Below are 24,193 nucleotides of genomic sequence, written 5' to 3' on the forward strand. Positions count from 1 at the left end.
TAAATTAATTTTGATTTACTATTAAAATTGACAATAAGGATATTTTGGGAAACGATTAAAAAGATATTAAGTGGGATATTTACACTTACATTCACAGACCCACAATTTAGTTTTATTCATGCATTCTTAAAAACATGAAATAATTTTACAAAATAGTGGATTTGCAGGTGATTATTTGCAGCTGTTGTGACACTTTTTAAATCATTTTTAGTACATCAGAATCCTCAGTATGCATTCAATTCATGAAGGATAATTCAATGGTATTTGTTACCAAAGAATTAAAATTTAGAACATCAACATTTCCGTTTCTCCATTGAGGCTGGTCTTATGTGTGAGTGTGTCATAAAATCAGACTGTTACCTGTATCTGTTCTGCTGTTTGTACTCACACCACAGAGTGAAATACAATATAAACCACACAAACACAGGTCGTGGTACCGCCCAGTTGTGTTTATTCCACATATCACTGACAGCAGCAGAGGGAGCAGGGCCCAGGCAGAGGTCACACTAGTGGACCTCAGTACTTACTGCATCCTATGTCGAAAACAAAAACACCACAGTTCTAAGAATTACTCTGAAAAGTAGTCTTGACACTGCTGCTGTTAGTTTTTCAAGGCTCTTAAGTTCAGACAAACTGGAAAAAAGAGGTCATGGCCAGCTGTATACCTGACAAGATTAAGATAAATAATGATAAGCAGCAAATCAGCACTTCATCAGTAGTTTATAACACTATAATATAATGATAATGGCATTTATTAAACATTTATTCATGTTAGCAACAGTAACCCACCTTCTAAAGTACTAATAAATGATGGATTTAATAACTGTGAAAATCATTTATAGGTACAAAAAAAATCATGAAAACAATATATATATGACTGTGGATTAAATATTTATTTAGGATTACTATTTATTAGCCAGTTGTGGATGCTAAATGTGCATATGCAAATAAATACATTTTGTAAAGCTTGTTTACCCACATGAAATAGTGTTATAAACCAATTGCATTTGTTTTTATACTGCTTATATGTAGTGCTGTAGCACATAAATACTTAACTGTTATACTGCATGTATTGTAAATATATATGGATTATTGCCACCATATAGACTTACTTATACACTCTAACATTCATTATTAAAAATCTAATTTCTAAGTTTTAATGACTGGCTTTATTTCTGATAGTGGTACTGATTCTTCTTAATAGTGTTACCTGTTAGTTTCATACTTTTGAAACCATCCCATAAAGCTTTGTCATACATTTTAATCAGTTGATAATAAAATTTTACTCATATTTAATGAAAAAGATGATAATAATGAATGAATTTTTGTCTGTACTGTTTGTAGCCATTTTTCTAACCTGATTTATTAATGGCTTTTATTATTATTTAATCATCAGTAAAACCATTCATTAAATCTTAGAAATTATTTTAATGAGGAAGCCTGATCAGAAACTAATAACCTTTCATTTTAAGACTTCAGTAACTGAAATTCTCCAGAACTTGACTCTGTATTTTGAGCTAAAAACAAACCTTGATTTTGTACAGTATCACTTCTATCTACATGTGTCAATCACTGCAATAACGTCAGAGATAATGGGTCGTATGTTCTGATATATACTCCATTAAACAGTACAGACATAGTGGACAACATAACTGGTTTATTATTGTTAAGCATGAAGGTTAAGTAGTTCCAATCAGACTGGATGACATGCAACAGCTTGGTAAATAGAGCTGCTTCTTCATTGGGATTCCCTTTTCATGCACCCACTACTGACTGAAAAACCAGTCTGGAGTTATATTTCAAAGGTCTTGTAAAATATTCCAGTTTGAAAAATAGGTACAGTAAGTGTTATAAAATGCTCAGCGGTCGACTGTTGTAAAGAGACAGCAGAGGTCAACAGCAGCTTGAATACAAACAGTTTCCACGAGGTGTGAAACACAACTGCAGGCGGTGTGTGTGTGTGTGTATGTGTGTGTACCTGTGTGAGTGTGTGTGATTTCATACTGTGAACTGTCTGTAGCCAGTGAGTGGTAGATTGTGCCCCTGCTGTGGTAGTGGTTTTGCCTTTACTGTGATTGGAATAATAATAATATTGCACTGGTAAAAAAAAACAAAAAAAAACAACAACAATCTCCTATGTTGGTCCATACACGTCATGACGAATAAAATGCTACATATTTCAAATATATTTCACCTGAAATTTCCATTGTAACATCATGATCTTTAGGTAAATAAATAACTCTCAACCATAGAAGTCCTACATATACTGTACATCTTTACAGTATGTACAACAACACATCCATGGCTCCTGAACAGTCGAAGAACCCAAATGGACGGACATTCAACTCAGCCAGAGGGGTCCGATGTGTTTGTATCCAAAACCCTGCCACTCACAGCATAACAGAAACTCAACGTCCAAGACTTACTGCAGCACTCACTGATTTAGGCATATGTCACATGATTACAGCAACACGCTCAAGCTCTGCTGTCAGTTCAAGGATTAAAAGACATCTTCTGTTTACTGTTAAAGCCACTTTTCTTTCGTAGACAGAGACATTAGATTAGAAAAGTTACAGAAAACTGAAAACCAGTCAATGCAGTTAATAATACTCACCCCCCTCTTATAATAATCATAATAATACATGGTTTGATACAGACTAAATACTTTTCCTCTCAAAAGTCTACTGTTTGGCACATTTACTTTCATTCTTTTTATGTCCTGACACAATGTACAGATGTGTGTAATACCTGCACATGCAGAATACCCTGAAAGAAATCAAAAGTGTCATGCACTACACAGATGTTAAAATGTAGCAACATGAAATGGTAACTACAGCATATTTTCACTGTAAACTAGTGCAAAACAACATCAATGAGGTTACACAGTTGATTCACTACAGTGTTAGAGAAAGGTTTTGGCTTTCATGGTGGACGTTTTGATTCATTACACACTGAGTCGAAACAGATCACAAATGCATGTATCTACCTTGTGGAAGCTGGACATTAATTAACAGGATTATTGACGAGTGAACGACAGCTCCACACATCCTGATCCAAAAGGTTTTGTGGGCTGTATGATCATTTTGTGCACACTGATTGATGTGAGGGCGCCTCTCCTTCCACGCCCCCCTCATATGAACATACACAGTTCAGTAGACAGAAACAACAAAACCACAGTTGCTCGCGTCATCTGCTGCGAATTCAGGGCACTGGTAACCTTCTCCTCCACCAAAAGCATCAGCACAGTTCCTTTACCAACATCAACGTTCACGCTGAAGCACTTTTGGCCCCATTCTTCAGTCATTTTGGTCAAAGTATTGACGGACAGGTGTCTGTAAGAGAAAGCTATGTGGAAATCACAGTCCGTCCTGAATGAATCAGGCTCCGTGTCCATTCTGTTCAGTGTATTGTGAGCAAAAAGAGCAAAAAGTCAGGGAACACTCCCAGCAGCAGCACATGGGAAACAGAAAACCACCAACAGGTGGGTCAGAGGTATTGCAAGCAGATGAATATATAAAGGGATTGTTGCTGTGGACTGTACAGTTTCAGTTGTTGCTTTAATGCTGCATGCTGCGTTTTCTGCTTTCTGTCCCATCTGTGTAACACATAGGATATTAAGGCCTTTGATGACCCCCGAGGCCACACTGAAAGAGATAATAATACTACAGAGTCTCACACAGAGCGGAGTGAAAACTGGATCTGCAACCTGCCAACTTGACCTACACATAAATATGTTAACTGCATTAAATACATGTAGTTTATTAGCAACAAACTTGACAAAACTGTTCGGCGACTCAGACAAAACTTATCTAAGGTAACACGTTTCAGGATTTAATGCAGTTCTCCATTGTTTAAAGGATCAGTTTACACAAATGACAAAAATGACCCATGATTCAGTGATACTTAGCCATGTACTGTTGTTGTCTCGTTACAAAATGTTTTCGTGTTTTAGAGTTCATAACAGTAACATTTTATACATAAATTTGCAATAATCTATATGTTCATACGAAAAACAAGCCAAAAAGCCTTTGTAATGTAAGAGCAGTCACAGGCAGTGATCACAACTTTCTCTCTGTAACAATATGTACTGTACTTAAAAAAAAAAAAAACAACAGTAATGGTTTAGCAGGAGTCAAATCTTGTACTATACTGAGGTGGAGTCTATAATCTCCAATTCTGGTCAAATAAAACAAAACAATGAACATTACATGGCTAAATATCACAAATATAAGACAATGTTCTTCACTACGTCAATGGTAATTCTTCTGTCATTCATGTGTTGTAGATGTTTTTCTCTGCATGTTGAGTGTTTCACTGTCAGTTGTCGCTGGTTATTGTGTTACACGGAAAACAAATGGGCTGACGCTTGGACAGAAACAGAGGTGAAAGTTATTATTGGCTTTTTACTGCGGCTGCTGGCAGACTCAGCCTCAAACCCGTGCTTGACTGTACAACAATGAATCTGGCTCTGCAGTTTGTCCTGAGCTCATGAGTGTGGATGCTTGGACACTGTGGTGTGTGTGAGTGTGTTCAGAAAGGGCAGGCGGCCAGGCTCCCATTACACGAGATGAGTTAAGGCTTACAATAATTCATGAATCCTTCCTTGTCATGTTTAAATAGTGGTGTGTTCTATAAAAGTATTACTCTAAAAGAGTCATGCTACAGACTTGTCTTTTGTTCTCTGGATCCCCCTGATTAGTCCACTCCCTCTGGACCCTTTACTCACTTTCCCTCCATCTCTACCTTCAGTCTCTACTTTGATCCCAGTTTTGGTCCAGAGATCATGGTGGGCCCTTCACTTCAGCTCTATCTGAGACTTACTTGGGGCCCAGTAACCCTCCGCTGCCCTCCTTGGTGCTCCCGCTGCGGCCCCAGCACCCCGCCGCTATGCTCATACTCCTCTGGGTTGCCACGGCGACCCCTCGCTCCCGCTCCATTTCGCACTGGCTCAGCGTGCGCTCAGTCCGGCCCGGTTGGCTCGGGGAGCTGGAGCCCGCCCCTCCAGGCTGCTTGGAAGAAATGGTGCGGAATATGTGATTGCGTTTGCGAAGGAAGTCTCCCCCGGCTGCATTCAAGCCGAAGCTGCCCTTGCGGAGAACCATGCGGGTACTGGCGGACTTGGCCGGCCGAGACCTCTGGCTGTACTCCAGCTGGGACAGGTGTGAAGCATATCCATCAGGGATGAACTGGAAGAGACACGAAGAGAGTTTAATTAGACAGCCAATGAGTAATTAGAGGAAGCCCTTCGTTGGCAGGATTGGATACCTGACACTGATGCTGCATTTTCTTGGTGGGTCTTCCTACTATGTAGATATGAGATGGAGGCAGGCCAACGGACGTATACACAGAGATGTCCTTGGTGGATCCATAGGCTGCAAAGATCCTCATATGGGCCTGAGGAAAGAAGAGATCACCTCTTAGAAACCTCAACCAATTCGATATAGTTCTGGCTCCAACAGACACCGGTCGTCTTTACCTCATTGATGAGGGATTTGAGAAAATTGGCTTTGTGTCTGAGTGGATCATGAACGAGTCCATCACAGAAGGAAACGATGCCATGAGGGAAGTTATGCTGAGAGAGCCAGGCTACCACACGCTGCTTCTGCATGTCAGGACGACCGGTTACATATACGATCAGATAGCCCAAGTCCTGCCAGTACCTGCAAGGAAACAGAAAGTAAACAACCCGTCAAGTCTCAAAAGGACAAAGCACTTTTTCTTTCATATAGTACTGGGACACACTGACGACAGGGGTTTCATTACTAAAGGGACAAAGCAAAACCATAATGACAAATCAAAAATCAATTAAACATTTCTGTTTCATCTTCATGGTTAACTGTGTCTACGTTGTCGTCTAAAAGGCTTATGAAATCATTAACCTCATAGAATAATTGCCTAAGTCGTGTTTTTTCAGGTCATAGCCAATAATGCAAAATGAAGCAGCAACGTTAGGAGCGCAAAGCTACGCAGATATTACAACTTCACCAAAAATATGATTTAGGCAATAATGCTATAAGGCTAATGAATTGCTTGAGTTTGTTTTTACTTAACTTTACTCAACGCTGAAACTCATTTATTATTATAATTGTTTAAGTTCTTCTACCGCTAGATTTCTGAACTATTTCTCATGTTCTGCTCATAAATAATCCTGGTTTCTTCATCTCTCACTCAGGAAGAAAAATCAAACCTTAAACTTAAAAGAAATACTGATTTGACATTTATTATCTATTTAATTATTTGTATTATTAACTCATGTGAACATTTTTATTTGATTATATTTCAAATTCATAGGACTGGGAAGTCCTGCAGCCTGTACCTGAGATTTATCAGTCCCATTCCATTCACTTCAGTTCAATTCAGTTCGACACGTTAATATTCAAGCATCATCTGAACTAGTTTAGAGGATAAGTATAAGTCTGTGCATGTATATATATATATTTGGTCAATTTTGTTCTGCATACATATGTATTTAGGTAAAAAGAACAGCTATTGACAGCAGCTATGGTCTCACATTTTTAAAATAAAAATCTTGTTATTAAGAGCATTGCAGAAAATGACAAATAGTCAAAGTCCTAAAGTTTCAATTTAACAGAGCAGGAATATTTGAATATTTAGTGGTATAATCCTGACTGTCAGTCACAGCTTTCGTCCATCTTTGCATGATCTTCATCAGTCTTTCATATTGCTGCTCTCATGGCACAATAATAAAAGCTCATTTTCATTTTCTAATTTTAATTCTATTAATGCAGGGTTTTTTAGGGAGCTTTAACTATAATTGTTACACACTTTTCAACAACTATAAATACTTGTCATGGCAAAATGATGGAGGATCTGATCAAATTTCTATTTTGCAATGTGAAGTGTCATTGTAAGTTAAACCACAGTGTCATCACTTCTTTATGGCTAAATGGCTGAAAACAATGAACTGAAAGACTCTAAATGACCCACAGAGTGAAAAGTGAGAGTTGAGTCACGTAACAGAGAGTGCATTTTTGCTTTGTTGATATACAAAAATACACTTCAAGCGCTGTGTTTTACTGTGAGCTGTAGTGCACAGTGTATACTCACCTCACCACATCGACAGCTCCAGCTCGAACCTTTGGATCACTGCCCATTATAGAAACACTGGCAGCAAAAGAACCATCAATACTGAAAACGACAAACTCTGTTCCCCTTGGGATGATGGTTAGGTAGCTGTCTGCAAATGTATGGTCACCTCTGAGAGAGAAGCATAAAGGAAGGAGGAGAAACAACAGTACAGAACATCAGTCATTTTTATAAGTGTATATTAAAACTGTCAAATAAAAACCCAGCGTACCTGACCACCATTTTAACCGGGTACACCCCAATACCAAGGCGTTTGGCTTCAGGGATGACATAAGAGATTCGCCCACTGCTGTTGGTGAGCTCTGTGTCAAAGTACATCCACTCGCCGGACGGAGGCTGGGTCATGATGTGGATATCAATCTGGAGAAAACAATAACAACATCTTCTCACATTTCTGCTGCACCATCTTAATGACAGATCATGACATGACTACGTAACTCACATCTATTTTTAATACGCAGCAGCTGAGCGTGCCATTACCTTCTCTCCAGTAAGGGTGACCATGTCCAGAGGGCCATACATGAAGCGTCCGGTCACCATCTGGGTCCCGTCCTCCGTGAACACAGCATCGTTCACTCGGTGGTTGGCCGTCACATTCTGACAGAAAGACAGAAAGATGCAAAACACCCAGTAAGATGACCGTCCTCCTGGTTTCTGATGAGGGTGTCATAGTAACACCAGAGCAGATGACAGATTAATTAAAAAGAGCAAAGCAAGGACTGCCATCTGACCATCTTTGGAAAAGAAGTGTTATTATGCTTAAAATTAAAAAAATAAAATAAAATACTGTGCAGACATCTCACCCTAATTTTAACATGAGTCCTCTTTCGGAGCCACTTCTCACGGGGTTTCGATGGCGTAAACTCAGAAACCTCTTTTCCGTCCAGCTCCAAAATACTGGAGTTCTCATGTCTCATCACCTACGAGCAAAAAATACTTTAATGAAGTCCTCCAGGATGTCTGATGTCTACTACTGAAGAGCTCAACAGGCAGGTTTCAGCTTTGCATTTCTATAATTAACACTTGTGTTCAACCAAAGTTAATTATGATGCAGTTTAATAAGATAAGATAAGATAAGATAAGATAAGATAAGATAAGATAAGATAAGATAAGATAAGATAAAAGACAGGTAGAACACTCAAGAGTGAAACAGGAAATCTAAATAATTTTATGGAGTGATTTGTTTTATTCAGCAATGTATTCATGTATGTATGTTTGTATATATGTACGTATGTATGTTTCGGTAAAATTAAGCATGTTTAATATAAGCAGAGACACAACTGAGAAAAATTAAACCCTGAGTACAAACACTAAAAAATAAAGAAAATGAATTAACACATGAAATGCTACTGAAAAAGAGCATTTTTTTCAGAATTCTGTATAAAAAGAGAAATTATGAATCTAAAACCAACAGAAAATACAAGAAGTGTTTTTGTGAACCTGTCTGAGAAGGAAAGACACAACATCTGTGGACTCCCAGTAGGAGGCATGGAAGAGATGAGGCAGAGCCACTGTGGGAAACGCTGTCAGTGCATCTGGGCAGTACAGTGCGTAGTCCATCCTCTTACTGCCCCACCACCGAGAAGCAACTACAGCAGGGAGTAGAAGCACGAGAACACACAATACAGGACAGACATTAGAAAACAGTCAATCCGATATCTGGACCTTTGTTTGAGCTGTGGCAGAAAAGCCCCTACAGCAGATGTACATTTTGCTGATCTAGAGATGAACAGGATCACTGATGACACATGTTCAAGGGTTTGACTAGAAGGTGTTAGACTATGAGTAAAGTGATGGTCAATCAGTGGTGAGATGTGAAGAGGTTTAGGGCGCACACTCGCAAGAGAAATAAAAAGCTCACACTCTGAGAACCTTGTTCAAGAAAACAGAAAATTGGTTCTCATAGAACTGAGCTGAGAGGAAGTCTGAAAACAAGGATCAGGGGTTGAATATGTGCTTTTTATAAACGGCACTACTGAGGAGGACTAGATGGAAATACAGGTGAGAGGAAAGAGAACTGAAGATGAGGACAGGGAACAGCATCCTTCTCTCATCTCCTCCTACTACAGCTCCCAGGGTACCTTGCTCTATGTTCTTCAGTACACCTGGTGATGGGGGGGCAGAGCTGATGTCTGTCAGGTCAGAGGTCACATCGGTGAGGTCAGAGGTCATGTCAGAGCTAATCTCCGAGCTCTGCTCAGACTCCACACCGTTGGGTTTCGGGAACACCTGACGGATTTTCTTGAGTGAGCGCGGGGACGGGCTCCGACAAGTTAATCTATTGTAGGGAAGAGCCAGTTGGGACAGCAGACTGGGCCTTTTAGCCTGCGAGGCTTCACGTGTGCATGCTGATGTGATGTTTGGAGTGAGCAAATGAGAACATCAACACATAAATTTCAGCACGTTAAGAAAATCTTAGGGCTGAGAAAACAGGTTGGAGGCGAACTTACTGGTGGCGATGTTGGATGCAGTGTATGAGTCAGCTAAGCCTGACACCTGGCTGGCAATGCTGGCTTCACTGGCTCTGCGGTTACAGCGGAGATGAGGGACCCCTGGTGACGTGGATGGCGGGTACTGACCATCAACATATACGTGGGAGTGAAGAGAATCCGCTAAAGAATTGAATGAAAAAGGGAAGAAACAACAGGCTAGAGTAACACAAGGATGAACAAAATGAAGAATACCAATGAAATCATAGAATCATAATTAACCAAAAAAATACTATTTGACTATTTACTTGTACTTTTAAAGCATGTCAACCTTCTTTTAATTGATACTGAACATTTTATTATTTTGCTCATTTTGGATCAAACTTATATCACTTCAAATAATGATGTTAGCAAAGTGTTGTCAATTTATACATCCAGAAGAGAGAATTTCATTTTGCAAAGCATCGTAAGACACCTGCCAGATGCTGGTTAATTCAACAAAAAACCTACGTACTTGTGTGGTTTTTATATGGTACATATAAAAATATGCACCCTCTTGTATCCTACTGCAGTTTTATTTAGCATCATGATATTTCGCTGCATTTGGCTTGTTTTCTACCAGCCTCTCTGGTTTATCTTCAGTCTCATAGAATGACTAATTTGCATTTACCTCAATACTATGATACTTACACTACACTGGATAGATGATTTTTGTACGTTTTTGTATTTATGCTGCCGTAGACATTGCAATTTCCCCATGGTGGGATGAATAAAGTCTTATCTTATCTTATCTTATCCTGTCTTATCTTAGTATACCATATCTCTCTCTATTAACTCATAAAGACCCAGTGCTACTTTTGTGGCAGTTCCCAAATGAATTTTTCTTTATATCTAACTATTTTTAAGTGATTTACTACAATTTATGATTATATTATCCGCTGTATTTTGCATTTTTCAGTATAAATCATGTATTTTCCTATATTTCATTCACTGATCATGTACATGTTCATAAAAACTCAGAGTAAATTCAAAGGTTATTATATCAGAAACAGGAAAAAACTGAAAAAAAAGTGACTTTTTCAGCAAATATACAAATAACTGAATGTAAAATCAAGTGTGCCCATCCACTGTCATTGATCCAACTCAATGGGTTTTACTGATGAATCAATGTTGTAGAAGATGATGGTGTTTCCATGTTCACTACGGAGCCTCTGAATGTTTAAATGGGCCATATCTGATGACCCTGAAAAGATGACAAACTGTATTTTATATCAATTACTTACATGTATTGATAGGATTAATGGATCAACAGGTATTAAACAGTTTAGATCAGTAAATGCTTTTGGTCACCGGTGGCTGTTTGGGTCTTTATGGGTTAAATGACACATAAATAAGTCACATCAGAACAAAAAAGAAGGGAGTGAAAAACCTAGAGCTACTAGATACATACTGTCTGTGGGCGGCTGTGAGACCTGCCAGTTGAGAACAGGCACAGGGATTGAGGTTTCACTGATGAAGCCGTCCTGGAAGCGATGAGAAACTGCACCTCCAGACTCCATCAGAAGATGAGGGTTACTTTGTACAGTCTCAACTGGTAAGACCAGAGAGCAGAGACAGATCCAAGAGTTACACACTTATTACATAAATTATTATTGAAAAGACAGTGAAACCTAATGCTTGGACTGACCCAACAGAGCTGAGTGGCCGTCACCCAGAGGAAAGCGCTGATAGCGGGGGACGCTAAAGGGAGGCAGCAAGTGGAACCTCTTATCGAGGAGAGGCTCGAGGCGTGAGGCAGACGGGTCGGCTGGATGGAACAGGTTATACACCTGCTGACAGGCTGGACGCAGAGCAGACACTACAGAGACAAATGACAAATATGGAATAACATGTAAAAACAATATGAGTTTGTAATGTGAAGAAGAAAAAGAATATACATGTGTCACTTGTACATCACTGATACAAATAACCACAGGACAGAAAGTACAGTTTACAGGTGCAGGTGTGGTCCTTTAGAGATGCACCAATTCTGATACTCTAGGCCAGGGGTGGGCGGCCTGTGGATCCAGGACCACATTTGGATCTTGGACCCTTTCCAAGTGGCTCTGCACCTTTTTTTTTTTTTTGTAACATTTTGCTATTATCGTCATAACCACAAAGTCATGCCTCTGTTGTGCTGTTGTAAAAAATGTAGACTACACTCCAAGTGAATCAAAAAATAGAAGTAGTAGTAGTAAAAGTAGGGTACTTTTATTTAATGGCGTTGAAGGTATTCATCTGTTTACTCCATTACAAAGAAACCCTTCACATACCAGTCATTTTTTTGCTGCTCAACACAATAATGACAAGTGTCACCATTTTCTTTAGTGTAGTTCTGTAAATGCACTGAAACTTTGATTTAACCTTGACCTGTTCTGGACCAACTAATCCTAAAGAGCTGCTTAAACAGTCACCACTTGGAGGTAAAAGATATAAGGATATCTTTTGGCACCTGACAGTTTTTTTTCTATTTCAGTCCTAAAATGGCTCTTTAGATTGCAAAGGATTCCAACCTATTCTCTAGGCTAGACCTGATATCGATACTTTAACAATTTGGCAAATTATATTGATGATGATTCTTTTAATTACTTTTTTTGCTCATTATTTATCATTAAAACAAAACAGTTTCTAAGTTTTCCAGCACTTCATCACAGTATCACTGAATGAACACACATTTATAAAACATCTCTGAATATGGCACATAAGCCACTGCTGTTGGTAAATGTCATCTTATTATATGTACACAGAATATATTCATCCATGACTCATCCCAGCATGCCTTGATTTTAATGGTACAAAAACATGTTACAATTGTAAATCCCTCACTCCCTAAATTTATTTACTATTATATAAAAAAATAAATGATTTGTGTTGTTACTGTCAAGCAGATGCTGAATTAAGTGCAGATTGTTAAACTGAATGTAACATATACAACAGTTACGTTATGCAAATTAGAGACATTAGGCATAACTGGTAAAATAATAATTAAAACAAATGTTGATCAGTTCGTCCAGTCAATAATCAAATCAAAAATTATCCAAAAATCAGAAGAATGTCATGAAATTTAAAAAAAAACGTTACTGAAACAGGGCTTTGAAACTGAACCATGACCAGTTGAATATTGAGGTAAATTTGCAACAATAGTCTACAAGGGGTTCATGAATATATATGGAATGAAATAATGTGACAAAATATAGATGTTGATTTACTTGTAAAACATATTCACACAGAAATACACTTGAGTTGAAATGTTGACCCAACAGCTGCCGTCCTGTGACTGCTCTACCAGCTCCCACTGGATATAAATCTGAGTAGATGAGTTCAGTCTTATATTTGTTCTCTCTCCCTCATGTGTTCTGTCTTGCCTTTGAGATCAGAACCATGAACTTTAACCCCTGACACCTGTTTTCCAGCTGATGAAACCATGCATGTCACACAGCAAAAACACATCAGTGGCCACAAATAACCACTTCCTGTTCATTGAAGGGAACATAACTAGGAAACAACCGGCAGCATTTGCTTTATACATACTCAGTGAGCATTCTAACAGACTTAAGACAAATGAAAATGAAACGTGCGCAAGGTAAAACATCCTCACCATCTAATGAGGGCACCACAGTCTTCCGCAGAGCGAGTACCAGCCCCAGAGGAGAGCCGAACACGAAGAAGTCAGTCACCTCAAAGTCAAATTTTCCCAAAGAGCCTCCCTCTAACATGGTGCTGTTGCTGGAGCGCCGCGACCCCGGCTCCGCATGGAGAACGCTGGAGTGAAGGCTGTTCACAGAGGAAACGTTTACAGTTGAAAACCTCCCCAACCCTCTAGTAGAATTTGTCGTGACATTTATGTTTGACTGTTTGCTCTCACCTGGACAGAAAGGCGTGGTGATGTTTGATGGTGTCCAACTCATATGTGGACGAGTCGCTGCGCTTGCGTGGGAGCTGTTTCTTCGGATCGTCGGGCCCAGAGCAGCGAGGGATGTCAATGTTGCTACGGCTGAGATGGCGGCTTCCCTCGAGGGACGGAGAGGAAGGAGAGCCACTGTTGATGATGATACCGGGAGATAGGAGGTCTGTGTCCTGAGAGGCAAAGATTTAGTGGATTAGACTCGAAACGTGTGAAAGGTTTAAAATCACAGTCAGACATCAGAGGACTTGTACCTGAACGCTGATGGTGCTCCCTCGTCGGCTGCTGTTCTGACTTTCGGACACAGTGACAGAGCTGCTGCACAGAGCATCGAAGCCCAGGATGCCCCCAACACAGTCACCGATAACACACACCTGTATCAGACATGACATCGTACACACATGAATGCACTGGCCAAGGAGGAACAAAAACTACAGTAAAGATAAAAGTAGCAAGGAAAATGTGTTAGGTGAAATAAAAACTTTAAAAAACATGACAATTAATTCAAAGCTGCTGTGAACAATGCAACACAAACTATAAGAAAATTAACTAAAATCAGCGTCATTTTCATTTTACCCCAGGATTAACCCATAAAGACCAAAACTTTCATCATTACCCAAAAGCATCCACTCATCTAAACTGCTTAATACCTGATGATCCACTAAACCTATCAATCCATGTAAATAATTGGTGTAAAATACAGTTTCTCGTCTTTTCATGGTCATCAGATATGACCCATTTGGACGTTCAAAGGCTCCATAGTGAACATGCAAACACCGTCATCTTCTACAACACTGATTCACCAGTAAAACCCATGAAGTTGGATCAGTGACAGTGGATGGAAATGCTTGTTTTATGTACAGTTAATAAAACCACTGCTGAAAAAAGTCACTTTTTCTTCCGTTTTCTCTGTTTTAATATAATAACCTTTGAATTTACTGAGTTTTCATGACGACCAAAACTAAATATACAAAATTAAATACAGGAAAATACATAATTTACAGTGAAAAATACAAAAACTTAGGATAATATAATAATAAATTGTGATATATTTCACTTAAGAATGGTTAAATAGAGAGAAAAGTTCATTTGGGAACTGACACAAAAGTAGCACTGAGTCTTCAAGGGTTAATGATGAAATTAAATGCCTCCATATGGAAATAAATGTGCATAGATGTAAATTGGCACTATATGTTTAGAAGCACAGTTTGCAGAGAATTCAACCATTTGTGAGTGCTTTGTGCATAATGAGCGACATTTTTGTTGATTTTTTTCCCGCAAATGCTGCATAATCCTGGGCTGAATATGGCTCTATGATATTTACATTATAGATAGCTGTTTAATTAAATATCCAACCTTTAATAAATGTGCATCATATTTACACAAAGTTAACTCTCTCTTCTTGTAATACCTGAAAACAAAATTTAAATTAAGATTAAACTAACACTTGTGAGTACTCAGAATAAAAATAAAACTACTTATGTACTCACAAACTAAATCTGAAATCAAAAAGCAAATTAGAGTGTAAAACCACCAACGTGCATTAATCAGATCCAAACTGACCTGGCCAGTAAAAGACGCTCCTTCTAAAGACTTGATGAAGTCACTATACACCTGATTGGCTCGTAGGATGACGGTGGCCACGGCGTCCTGGTACTGCGGCGCAGACGTGGCCAAAAGAGGCAGAGCAGCCAGCGGGATGTGGTCCTGGCTGCTGGACAGGCAGGACTCGTCGTAGCTATAGGGACTCAGGCTGCAGATCAGAGAGGACGTGTTATTATCTGTCATGTTAAGTTACTTCATTTTTAAGAACATTTGAAACCAAAGCACTAATATAAAGGCATCAGAAAGACAGATAAGACACTGAAACATGAGGGAGGTTAAGTGAATAAATAAGCATAGAGTGCCTCGATAACATCAAACACAAGCAACAACTGCACAAAGGACAAATTAAATTCAGACAAATTAAAACCAGAAGGAAGTCGTGATAACAATTAAAAGGTGATAATGCCTCACATGGACATCTACTTAACAGAAGGGGCATGAATTACAGCAGATATTTCTGTTTTTATTTAAGAGTTTTCTCACTTGGAGACCAGTGAGAATGCGTCCACACACACAGCTGGACACGGGACCATCCGGATGGCGATGCGGCCCAGGGCTGCGGGGTAATGGACTCTCATCACTGTGTCAAACGCCCCGCTGAGTGTGTTCACATCTCCCTGTTTACTGTTCTGCTCACCTGCAGGAAAACAAGAACAGGGTTTTTCTCCTTTTTATTCATTTATTAGCAAACTTTAGGAGCCTTTTTATAGGCCTCGAAAGGTAAAGCAATCTGTCTTTTTACCGGAAAAAAAGTACACAAATGTCATGTGATTAGATCATTTTGTACCAGAGCCAGTATCCAGGATGTTTCCTCCATGAAGGACCAAAATGAGAACATGAATCTTGGAGGGTTGAAGACACTGCTGAGACGAACAGTCCTGCAGATAAGCAGATAGAATGATACAGGAAACTGGTTAAAAGGCATGAAGAAGTGATAAGAGGGAGCAGATCACAAAAGGAAGTCATCTAAGGAACAGGAATTAATCTATAATGTTATTTATCGGGCTGGAAAGAAAAACATTCACTGATTCCAGCTTCTTGAATGGGAGGACTTTCTACTTCACTGTTTTAGAAATGATGGTTGGATTGAAAAACACAAACAGACATATGCTCTAAAGCTGCATTACTGAGATTTGTAGAAGAATAGATTTAGTATCTGTAGGTTGTAAATGTGCAGTGGCTTAAATATTAGGCAGTTTGTTAAGTGTCTGCTGCTGACATTACGGACATATTAAAACTTCCTCTCAAGTCAAATAGCTACAACATTATCACTTGTTCAGTACTAAATTCTACAATGCTCTACTTTTAAGTGCCTAATGCTCGTCTACTGATCCCTCTGGGCACAAAGGACGGCTCACTACTACACAGACTTACATTTCGTTTTCTGGACAATCTCTTGGATCGATGTCTTTTCGACTTATGGCGCTGGGCACAAAGAGCAAAAACACACTGAGCAGCAGCTTTTATACCCTCACTGAGGGACTGTAAAGTGTACAAACCTTAATCTTCCACCTCTAGTGAAATAAAAGCCATCCGATGGCTGTAGTGCAGAGTGGATCCTAATTTCACTACACTGGCAGGATGACAGAAAGCTAATTTAGGGGGAGTATTATCTGTAAGCTATTTAATTATGGGTGTTAGTGTGAGACAGACATGAATGAAATTAGAAAACAGGGAAGAAAGTGTACCTCCATCTGCGTTTCCTCATTACTCATCACAGTGTAATCCCCGCCTGACTCCTGATATAAGGTTTCTGTAAAAACAAATTATTTTGTTTGTAAACCAACACTTAATATACTCATATACAGAAACAACACAGTTTAAGCTGTCAACGCTGTTGCCCTATTTAGTTTTTCTAAAGGTCTTAATAGGAAATTGTTACAGAATTTCCATGACTATAAATGTAACAGAAACACACAAACAGACCTTGTGCTTCATCCACTTCTATTGTTTCTATTTTATCCATAAGATCGTTGGAGCTCCATTTGGTGATCTCTTTGGCAAAGATCTCCTCGTTGTCGGAAAAGTCTTCTGCAAGAAACGTAACATACACAACAGCAAAGACCTGATGAAATATGGATTTTACATATTTAATGTCCAACTTAAAGGAACAAATGAGGATTAATGATGCAAATATAAGGTTCTCCTGAAGCTAAACTGTATGAACATACACAATACGGACAAAAGTATTGGGACATGTTGAATTCTGGTGTTTCTTTTCTAACAAGGTCTGGGCTACAAAACAGTAATGACAAATGTCATAATATAGTTTTATATTGTGATAAATAGCATTGCATTAGTTTAAATTGTCGTCGTTTTAATTGCCGCTCGTCTGGGGAACGTTGTCTGGTGGTCCCCAGACCTTGTACAAGACAATCCAGGCTCTTTTCATGGGTCGTTCCACGTTGGTGGAACGCTCTACCAAGTGCTACAAGAATAGAGGCATCCCTGCCTATCTTCAAGAAGCTCCTGAAGACCCAGCTCTTCCGAGAGCACCTCCTATCCTAGCACTTTCAAACATTCCATTTTAAATATTCTAATAACGTTTTTCCCAGGATTATCACAGATTCTTCCAGGATTATCTCTGGACCTGCTGCGGTGGTCCAGCCTCTTCTCTGCCCTCATCATCACCACTTACTTATCCTCAACTGCCTCCATGTGTCTCCCCCTACTCCCCCCTTCTCCCCCTCTCCCCCAGTCTCTATCTCTATCGCTCTCTCTTTTTCTCTTTCTTTACCATCTCTCTTTAACCCCAACTGGTCAAGGCAGATGGCCATCCTCCAGGAGTCTGGGTCTGCTCCAGGTTTCTGCTGTTAAAGGGAAGTTTTTCCTCGCCACTGTCACCAGTCACAAGTGTTTGCTCCTGGAGGATTCTGTTGGGTTTCTGTAAATTGGCTTAGAGTCTGGTTTTGACCAACTCTATATATAAAGTGTCATGATATAACTTTTTTGTGATCTGGCGCTATATAAATAAAATTTGATTGACTGAGTGATTTGATTGGTTTTCCCCTGTAAGTCACTTTGGAAAAAAGCGTCTGCCAAATGCATAAACATAAACATAAATTGTAATTTTTGCTTCCAAAATGCCTCAGAGATGGTTTTCACTGAGTTTCTCTGAACATTGATTTTGTTTTTTTAAACATTAAGGAAATGTTGATGTCTATATCTCAAATCAGCATGAAAAGGACATCTTATGAGCATGTAGACATGATATGTCCCAATATTTTTGTCCATGTAATTTATAAACATAAATATTTTCTTAAAGTTTAATGGAAAATTTTTCTTCCTCAGTGAGAATTGAGGAAAGTAGATGGTCAGTTGTGGTAGAAAATTATTATATACAGACAGAGCACGAAAAATATTTTATCATTGTTGAAACAAATTAAGTAAAAACCATCTCTGAAGCATTTTAACCAATGAAATGCATTGATGTTTATCACAGTATAAAACTATTATGATATTGTTTTGTAGCCCAAACCCCTGTTAGAAAACAAACATGTGAATTCAACGTGTCCCAAAACTTTTGTCCATATACTATATCAAACAACTGCAAGAAAACAGCCTGAGGTGAATAAAATAAAGTAGGAGTATTATGTCAGCCTGTCAAGATGCTGTGTGTGAAAACAGAACAGAGCAAAGAGTTCAACTGAATTTCAGGTGAATGAGAAAATAGACACTAAAGGTAATTGCTGTTGTGTTGTTTGTAAAGCATATTACAGCAGATTTTACCATGTGCGTCGAAGAACTCGTCATCTGTGCTGTCCTCTGAGTCCCGGGCAATACTCTGCATCCTCCATTCTGAAATACTCTGGTGTGACGGACTCCCTGTGCACATGCAAAAAGCAGAGGGTGGACAGTATTTACACATCAGGCACAACATGACCTAGCTCGTGTTTCTGAGGACAATACAAACAATGAAATATATGAGCAAAAGATTAAAACCTGATACTGGTCATGGTGTAGACTGTATGGGCTCAAATATCTGGTTCAGTTCATATCAGACCAGACCTTTTACTGCACTGTCATTCACCTACTCTCTTTCATCACATATCTTGTCTTTCTACATTTCTGACTAATAAATAAAGAAACAAAGTGTCCCCCAAAAAACAATCCTGAATCACTGAAACCATTAATTCAAAGTCCTAAAACACAGCCTGTGTATGACTCCAATATCCTCCTGAGACCCAGGAAAGTAAGTTTTTACATCAAATAATTGTTTTTTAAGCAAACCTGTGAAACTCTTATCCTCTACAGAGGGCAAAAAGGCATTGCTAGGTCTCAGGAGGATATGGAAATTTATGCAAAAATATTTACTTTAGATTTGTCTTTTAGTTGATCAAAACAAAACCTCATTAAATTATGAATAAAGAATGCACAGACTTTAACAGCAAAACAGCACACTTAGCTGCTATAAACAGTAAATATGCAGATTAATGGAAAAACCTGGACACATAATATTTGTGTCTAAATTAGGACATTTACACAAGACAGTGAGATATGCGTTTCTGTTAATTAATTAGTCATATTTAATGTTTGGTCACCTCCTCTCTTGGACGACCTGTTGGAGGATCTGGAGGACGTGGACCATTGTTTGGTGAGTTCCCCTCGTGTCTCCAGTGAATCTCCCAGTGTCGTTCCTGCTCCTTCAGATCCTGCTTCAGCAGATCCTGGCGTCTCAGATCCCTGCTCCTGGTCCTGGCTCACAGAGGAGCCATTGGTCTCTGCTCCCCCCTCCTCACTGAGGCTGTACTGGGCCATCTTCTTGGCTAAAGCCAGCTGGGTCTCCAACTCCAGCTGCCTGATGTCCTCTATGGTCAGGCCGTACCACTCATCCTGCCAGCACCATGCCTGCCGGTGGGCTCGGACCATCACCTTACGCAGGCCTGCACAATGGAAACAGCAATTAGTTCATTTTTAGGGAAGAATAAAATATCTTTGTAACATAATTAAATGTGAAGTGTGTAGGATGTGGTGGCTGTTAGTGGTTGAGGATGTAGATTTTAACTGAATGAATGTCCCTCGCCTCACACTTCCCTTCTGTAGCTGCTAAAAACATAAAAAATACAAAAGGCTCGCGCTACAGTAAGTGTTTGGTTTGCCCAGTCTAGTAGAAAAAAAGGCAGCACAAGATCCTTCATGTAGCTCGACCTGCTCCTTTTGTAGACACAGAAACAGTTCATTGGCAGTGAACACAAACACATCTTTTGTTCAGGTGACTCATGAAAATATTAATAGTGAATATGTGTATGTGTGTACTCCATTTCTACAAATAAATAACACAAAACACCTTAGCTCAAGAGACAGCGAATACAAGAGGATGCTCATAGCTCATCATTTAAAGCAGGAGTGTCAGTGTTAAAGAGGAGGCCACATACAGCCTGATATGATTTAAAGTGGGCCGGACCAGTAAAATAATATAAATAATAGGATAAGAACTTTTGAGTGAAAAAAAGTAAAATTCCATAATGAAAACGTTTACATCTACAAATTGTACTCAAACATAATATGAACAAATATGAACAACCTGAAAATTCTTAACAAAAATAAGTGCAATGTTAGAAATATTACGCCTTAGTTTATCATTTATACATGTAAATCACAACTTAGAGATCACAGTGGATCTACAAATACACAAAATATTTAATAACAGGGAGAGTATTATTAAAATTCCACATACTTCCCTTAAGAGATTTCAGATATTCACATTTTTTGTTATAAAAGGCTAATCTGTAAATCTAAATATTCTTGTGTAGTGTAACTTCTTTTTACACTAAAACAAAGAGAAAAATTTGCAGTTTTCATAATTTATAGGTTATTATGATAGTATTTTACTGGTCTGATCATTTTTAGATTGAAATGACCTAAAATGATTTTAACATCCTTGATTGTTAATATCTTCAGTGTAATATTTGCATTTCATAAATTCATCCCAGGGGCCAGATTGGACTCTTTGGCGGGCCGGATTTGGCCCCCAGGCAGCATGTTTGACACCTCTGATTTAAAGAATCAGAAGCTGAAATCAGGGAAGAAAAATGTTGATTTTTACAATCCTCAGCTTCCACTGTCATTTCCTACTGTTGCATCTGAATGAATTTAATCTGCAATTGGTAGTTACAGCTGTCAATCACATATTTAAGCCCCCACCTGTCTGAGGATACCAATGATTAGACAGGTAGATTTTCTGCAGCCTGAAAACTTCCTCCCAGACCACTTCAATTACTGTAAACTCAAATATAATTATGAAAATCTTATCTGATGAAAAAAAAATATCAAGAGCTGCAGCTTTAACGTACAACAAATGAAAAAAGCAAAACTGTACAGTTCACATTAATGAGTTAGTGATGAAACTGAAGTTTATCAGCCTTAATTCCACATTAGTATATCCTTGATATGTATAGCATTTTTGTGTTTTGTGCTTAGTCAGAATTTAGTCTGATATGAGTAGGATTTTTGAGTTGCTTATGAGATCTGACACAGGAATTTAGGATAGGTAGAAGGATGGGGTAAGGGGGCGGGAGATTATAAATTAAACTTCATCTCGCTCTTTTTCGAATGTTTTCCTTTCTTTTTATACAAATCTTTTTGTGATTTAGTTTTAATGTTATATTCAAAATAAACAAAAACAAACAATATTCCTTATATAGCCCAAAATTAAAAAAAAAAAAAAAAAAAAATCAAAGGTATCTACTTTTATGTATACAGAGTTTTTCTTATTTTATTTTTCCTACATTCTTTCTTACATTTTTAACTACAGGGTGTCCCATAAGTCTCCATACATAGGAAAAATAAACGTTTCTTGACATAAACCATTTTTATTTATATAATATGCTCTGTATGACTGCCATTTTGTCGGGAACACATTTCAATGCGTGTCCTCCACTGCTGAAGAACTATAAAGAAGAAATATAAAGAAATACGTGTTAGACCCATATGTATTATGTCTCCTATGTATGGAGACTTATGGGACACCCTGTATATTGTACTAGAGAAACAAAAACTGCCAACAAAGAATTCCTTGTCTGTGTTTAAGTACTTGGCAAATAAAATTAATTCTGATTCTAATTTCACCTCAGAGGACTTTATAATCCAAACAATACACAACACCCTCTGTCCTTTGACCCTTGATTCAAGGAAAAACAAAAGAAAAAAAAAAAAAAAACAGAAGTCACACTAAGAGTCACAGAGGAGCAGCAGACGTACACAAACGTTTGATAAACAATGAAGGGAGGATTTCTAAATATCATGTACAACAGAGGCCATGTATTAAATATGGGTGGACTGATGATAATGATGATGATGATGATGATGATGATGATGATGATGATGATGATGATGATGATGATGATGATGATGATGAGCCACATTTGGCAGCAACTCCTGATTAACTAAACAATGTGTTAAAACCAATGTCTAGTCTGGTAATAAAAGCCACAACGAGCAAACAGAGACAGTTAATATATTAATATGGTCGTTAATATGTGCACATACTCATTATAATGGGAGGCCTGGTGGAAACAGCTGAGTAAATAATTAATAAAGATGGAAAGATTGTGCTTTATACCATAAAAGTACTTTCAGTAGAATTTAGAGCAAAGGCACTAGTGTTAAGTAATAATATTCATGACTCAGATTTCAGATGATGCATAAAATAAAGTTTGTACAACAGCTGCTGAAGAGCTTGTGGGTCTGTTTTTCATTTCTCATACCTTCTGACCTGATGAGGATCTAAGAAGAAATGTTGTCACTAATAAATGTGTGAACTTAAGAGAATAGTGTGGGTGTTTTGTTAACCCTTAGGAGTCTGAATGTATTTTAGCTGTTGTTTGAATACTTCTGATTTTGCCTTTATATTCCTCATTAAATAGTGTACCTTGTCTTGCTTGGTATAATTTTTTCCAGCACAGCCTGACCTGTGTGACTTTACAGGTGTTTTTTTTTTTTTTTTTCATTTGACAGGCAACACAATGAACACATACAAAAAGGAATTCTGAGTAGAAAAAAGTTAGATTCTTTAGTATTTTTCACCAAAAACATGCTGAACTAGAAAAGCACTCGGAGAGCGCAGACCTCCGCCAAGGCTGATCAGTGGCCCCCCCACGCCAAGGAGGTTATGTTTTTGCCAGGGTTTGTTTGTTTGTCTGTCTGTTTGTCTGTCCGTTAGTGTGCAACATAACTCAAAAAGTTATGGACAGATTTTGATGAAATTTTCAGGGTTTGTTGGAAATGGGCCCCCCCGTGGGCCCCCCCACCCCCGATCACCACCAAAATTTAATCATTTCTTCCTTATCCCATTTCCAACAAACCCTGAAAATTTCATCAAAATCTGTCCATAACTTTTTGAGTTATGTTGCACACTAACGGACAGACAAACAGACAAACAAACAAACAAACCCTGGCAAAAACATAACCTCCTTGGCGGAGGTAACAAACCATTTTTATAACTTAGTATGAACATATAGATTGAAAACTTCCAAAAAACTAATTACAAATTGAGCAAATAACACAGTTATATAAACTATTTACAAAACAAGCTGGTGTCACAATATGATGCCACAAACATGTTCAATGAAACATTTTTACAACTCAGAAAACTATATACAACTATTTACAACAACAATCAGGTGTCAAAAGATAACACAGATCTGATTGGTTGATGGAATGCACCAAATGCAGGTTTTTTTGTTTTTTTCATGCAAGCACCCTTCAGTTAGAAGCCTGTTTTTAGCAACTCTTCCTGCACCAACAGTAATGACAATATTGCAGAAAATTCTGCTTTTACTTGACTTTTCAACACGATTCACTGTATTGCTTTGACATCTGCACTTTCCACTGCACTTAGTGAAAGTAAGACTCAGCTGCTACATCATCTTAACCCATAAAGACCCAAAGAAATTGTTATTGTTATTATTTCTAACCTTTCTTAAGTGATTTATCACTATTTATTATAATATTATCCACTGTATTTAGCATTTTTAAGTGAAAATCGTGTATTTCCCTATATTTAATTCACTGATCATATAGATGTTTATTAAAGCTCAGATCAAAGTTGAAGGTTATTATATCAAAACTGAAAACTGAAGATAAAGTGACTTTTCCTGCTAAATATATC

General features: G+C 38.3%; 1 protein-coding gene across 5 annotated transcripts in view; it reads right to left on the reverse strand.

Moving 5' to 3' along the window:
* Window positions 1-431: 431 nt before the first annotated feature.
* Window positions 432-24,193, reverse strand: part of pitpnm2 (phosphatidylinositol transfer protein, membrane-associated 2) — a 60,990-nt gene continuing 37,228 nt past the window's right edge. The window contains exons 5-28 of one of the 5 annotated variants that reach the window (XR_003936982.1): window positions 19,626-19,967; window positions 18,814-18,909; window positions 17,011-17,115; window positions 16,773-16,837; window positions 16,459-16,509; window positions 15,872-15,962; window positions 15,568-15,721; window positions 15,043-15,232; window positions 13,734-13,853; window positions 13,441-13,652; window positions 13,174-13,349; window positions 11,224-11,394; window positions 10,987-11,127; window positions 9,558-9,719; window positions 9,189-9,455; window positions 8,548-8,696; window positions 7,911-8,027; window positions 7,588-7,704; window positions 7,319-7,467; window positions 7,069-7,218; window positions 5,477-5,660; window positions 5,266-5,394; window positions 1,109-5,186; window positions 432-823 (exon numbers count right to left, since the gene is read on the reverse strand). Coding sequence is in view for 4 of the 5 variants with exons in the window: in XM_030150962.1 (XP_030006822.1) it covers window positions 4,818-5,186; window positions 5,266-5,394; window positions 5,477-5,660; window positions 7,069-7,218; window positions 7,319-7,467; window positions 7,588-7,704; window positions 7,911-8,027; window positions 8,548-8,696; window positions 9,189-9,455; window positions 9,558-9,719; window positions 10,987-11,127; window positions 11,224-11,394; window positions 13,174-13,349; window positions 13,441-13,652; window positions 13,734-13,853; window positions 15,043-15,232; window positions 15,568-15,721; window positions 15,872-15,962; window positions 16,459-16,509; window positions 16,773-16,837; window positions 17,011-17,115; window positions 18,814-18,909; window positions 19,626-19,967 (3,707 nt within the window). In the remaining variant the exon portion in view is untranslated. Of the gene's footprint in view, window positions 5,187-5,265; window positions 5,395-5,476; window positions 5,661-7,068; window positions 7,219-7,318; window positions 7,468-7,587; window positions 7,705-7,910; window positions 8,028-8,547; window positions 8,697-9,188; window positions 9,456-9,557; window positions 9,720-10,986; window positions 11,128-11,223; window positions 11,395-13,173; window positions 13,350-13,440; window positions 13,653-13,733; window positions 13,854-15,042; window positions 15,233-15,567; window positions 15,722-15,871; window positions 15,963-16,458; window positions 16,510-16,772; window positions 16,838-17,010; window positions 17,116-18,813; window positions 18,910-19,625; window positions 19,968-24,193 lie in introns of all 5 variants that reach the window. The other 4 variants (XM_030150962.1, XM_030150963.1, XM_030150964.1 and 1 more) reach the window with 4 other exon arrangements.

This window comes from Sphaeramia orbicularis, chromosome 12 (assembly GCF_902148855.1).
Source record: "Sphaeramia orbicularis chromosome 12, fSphaOr1.1, whole genome shotgun sequence".
NCBI lineage: Eukaryota > Metazoa > Chordata > Actinopteri > Kurtiformes > Apogonidae > Sphaeramia > Sphaeramia orbicularis.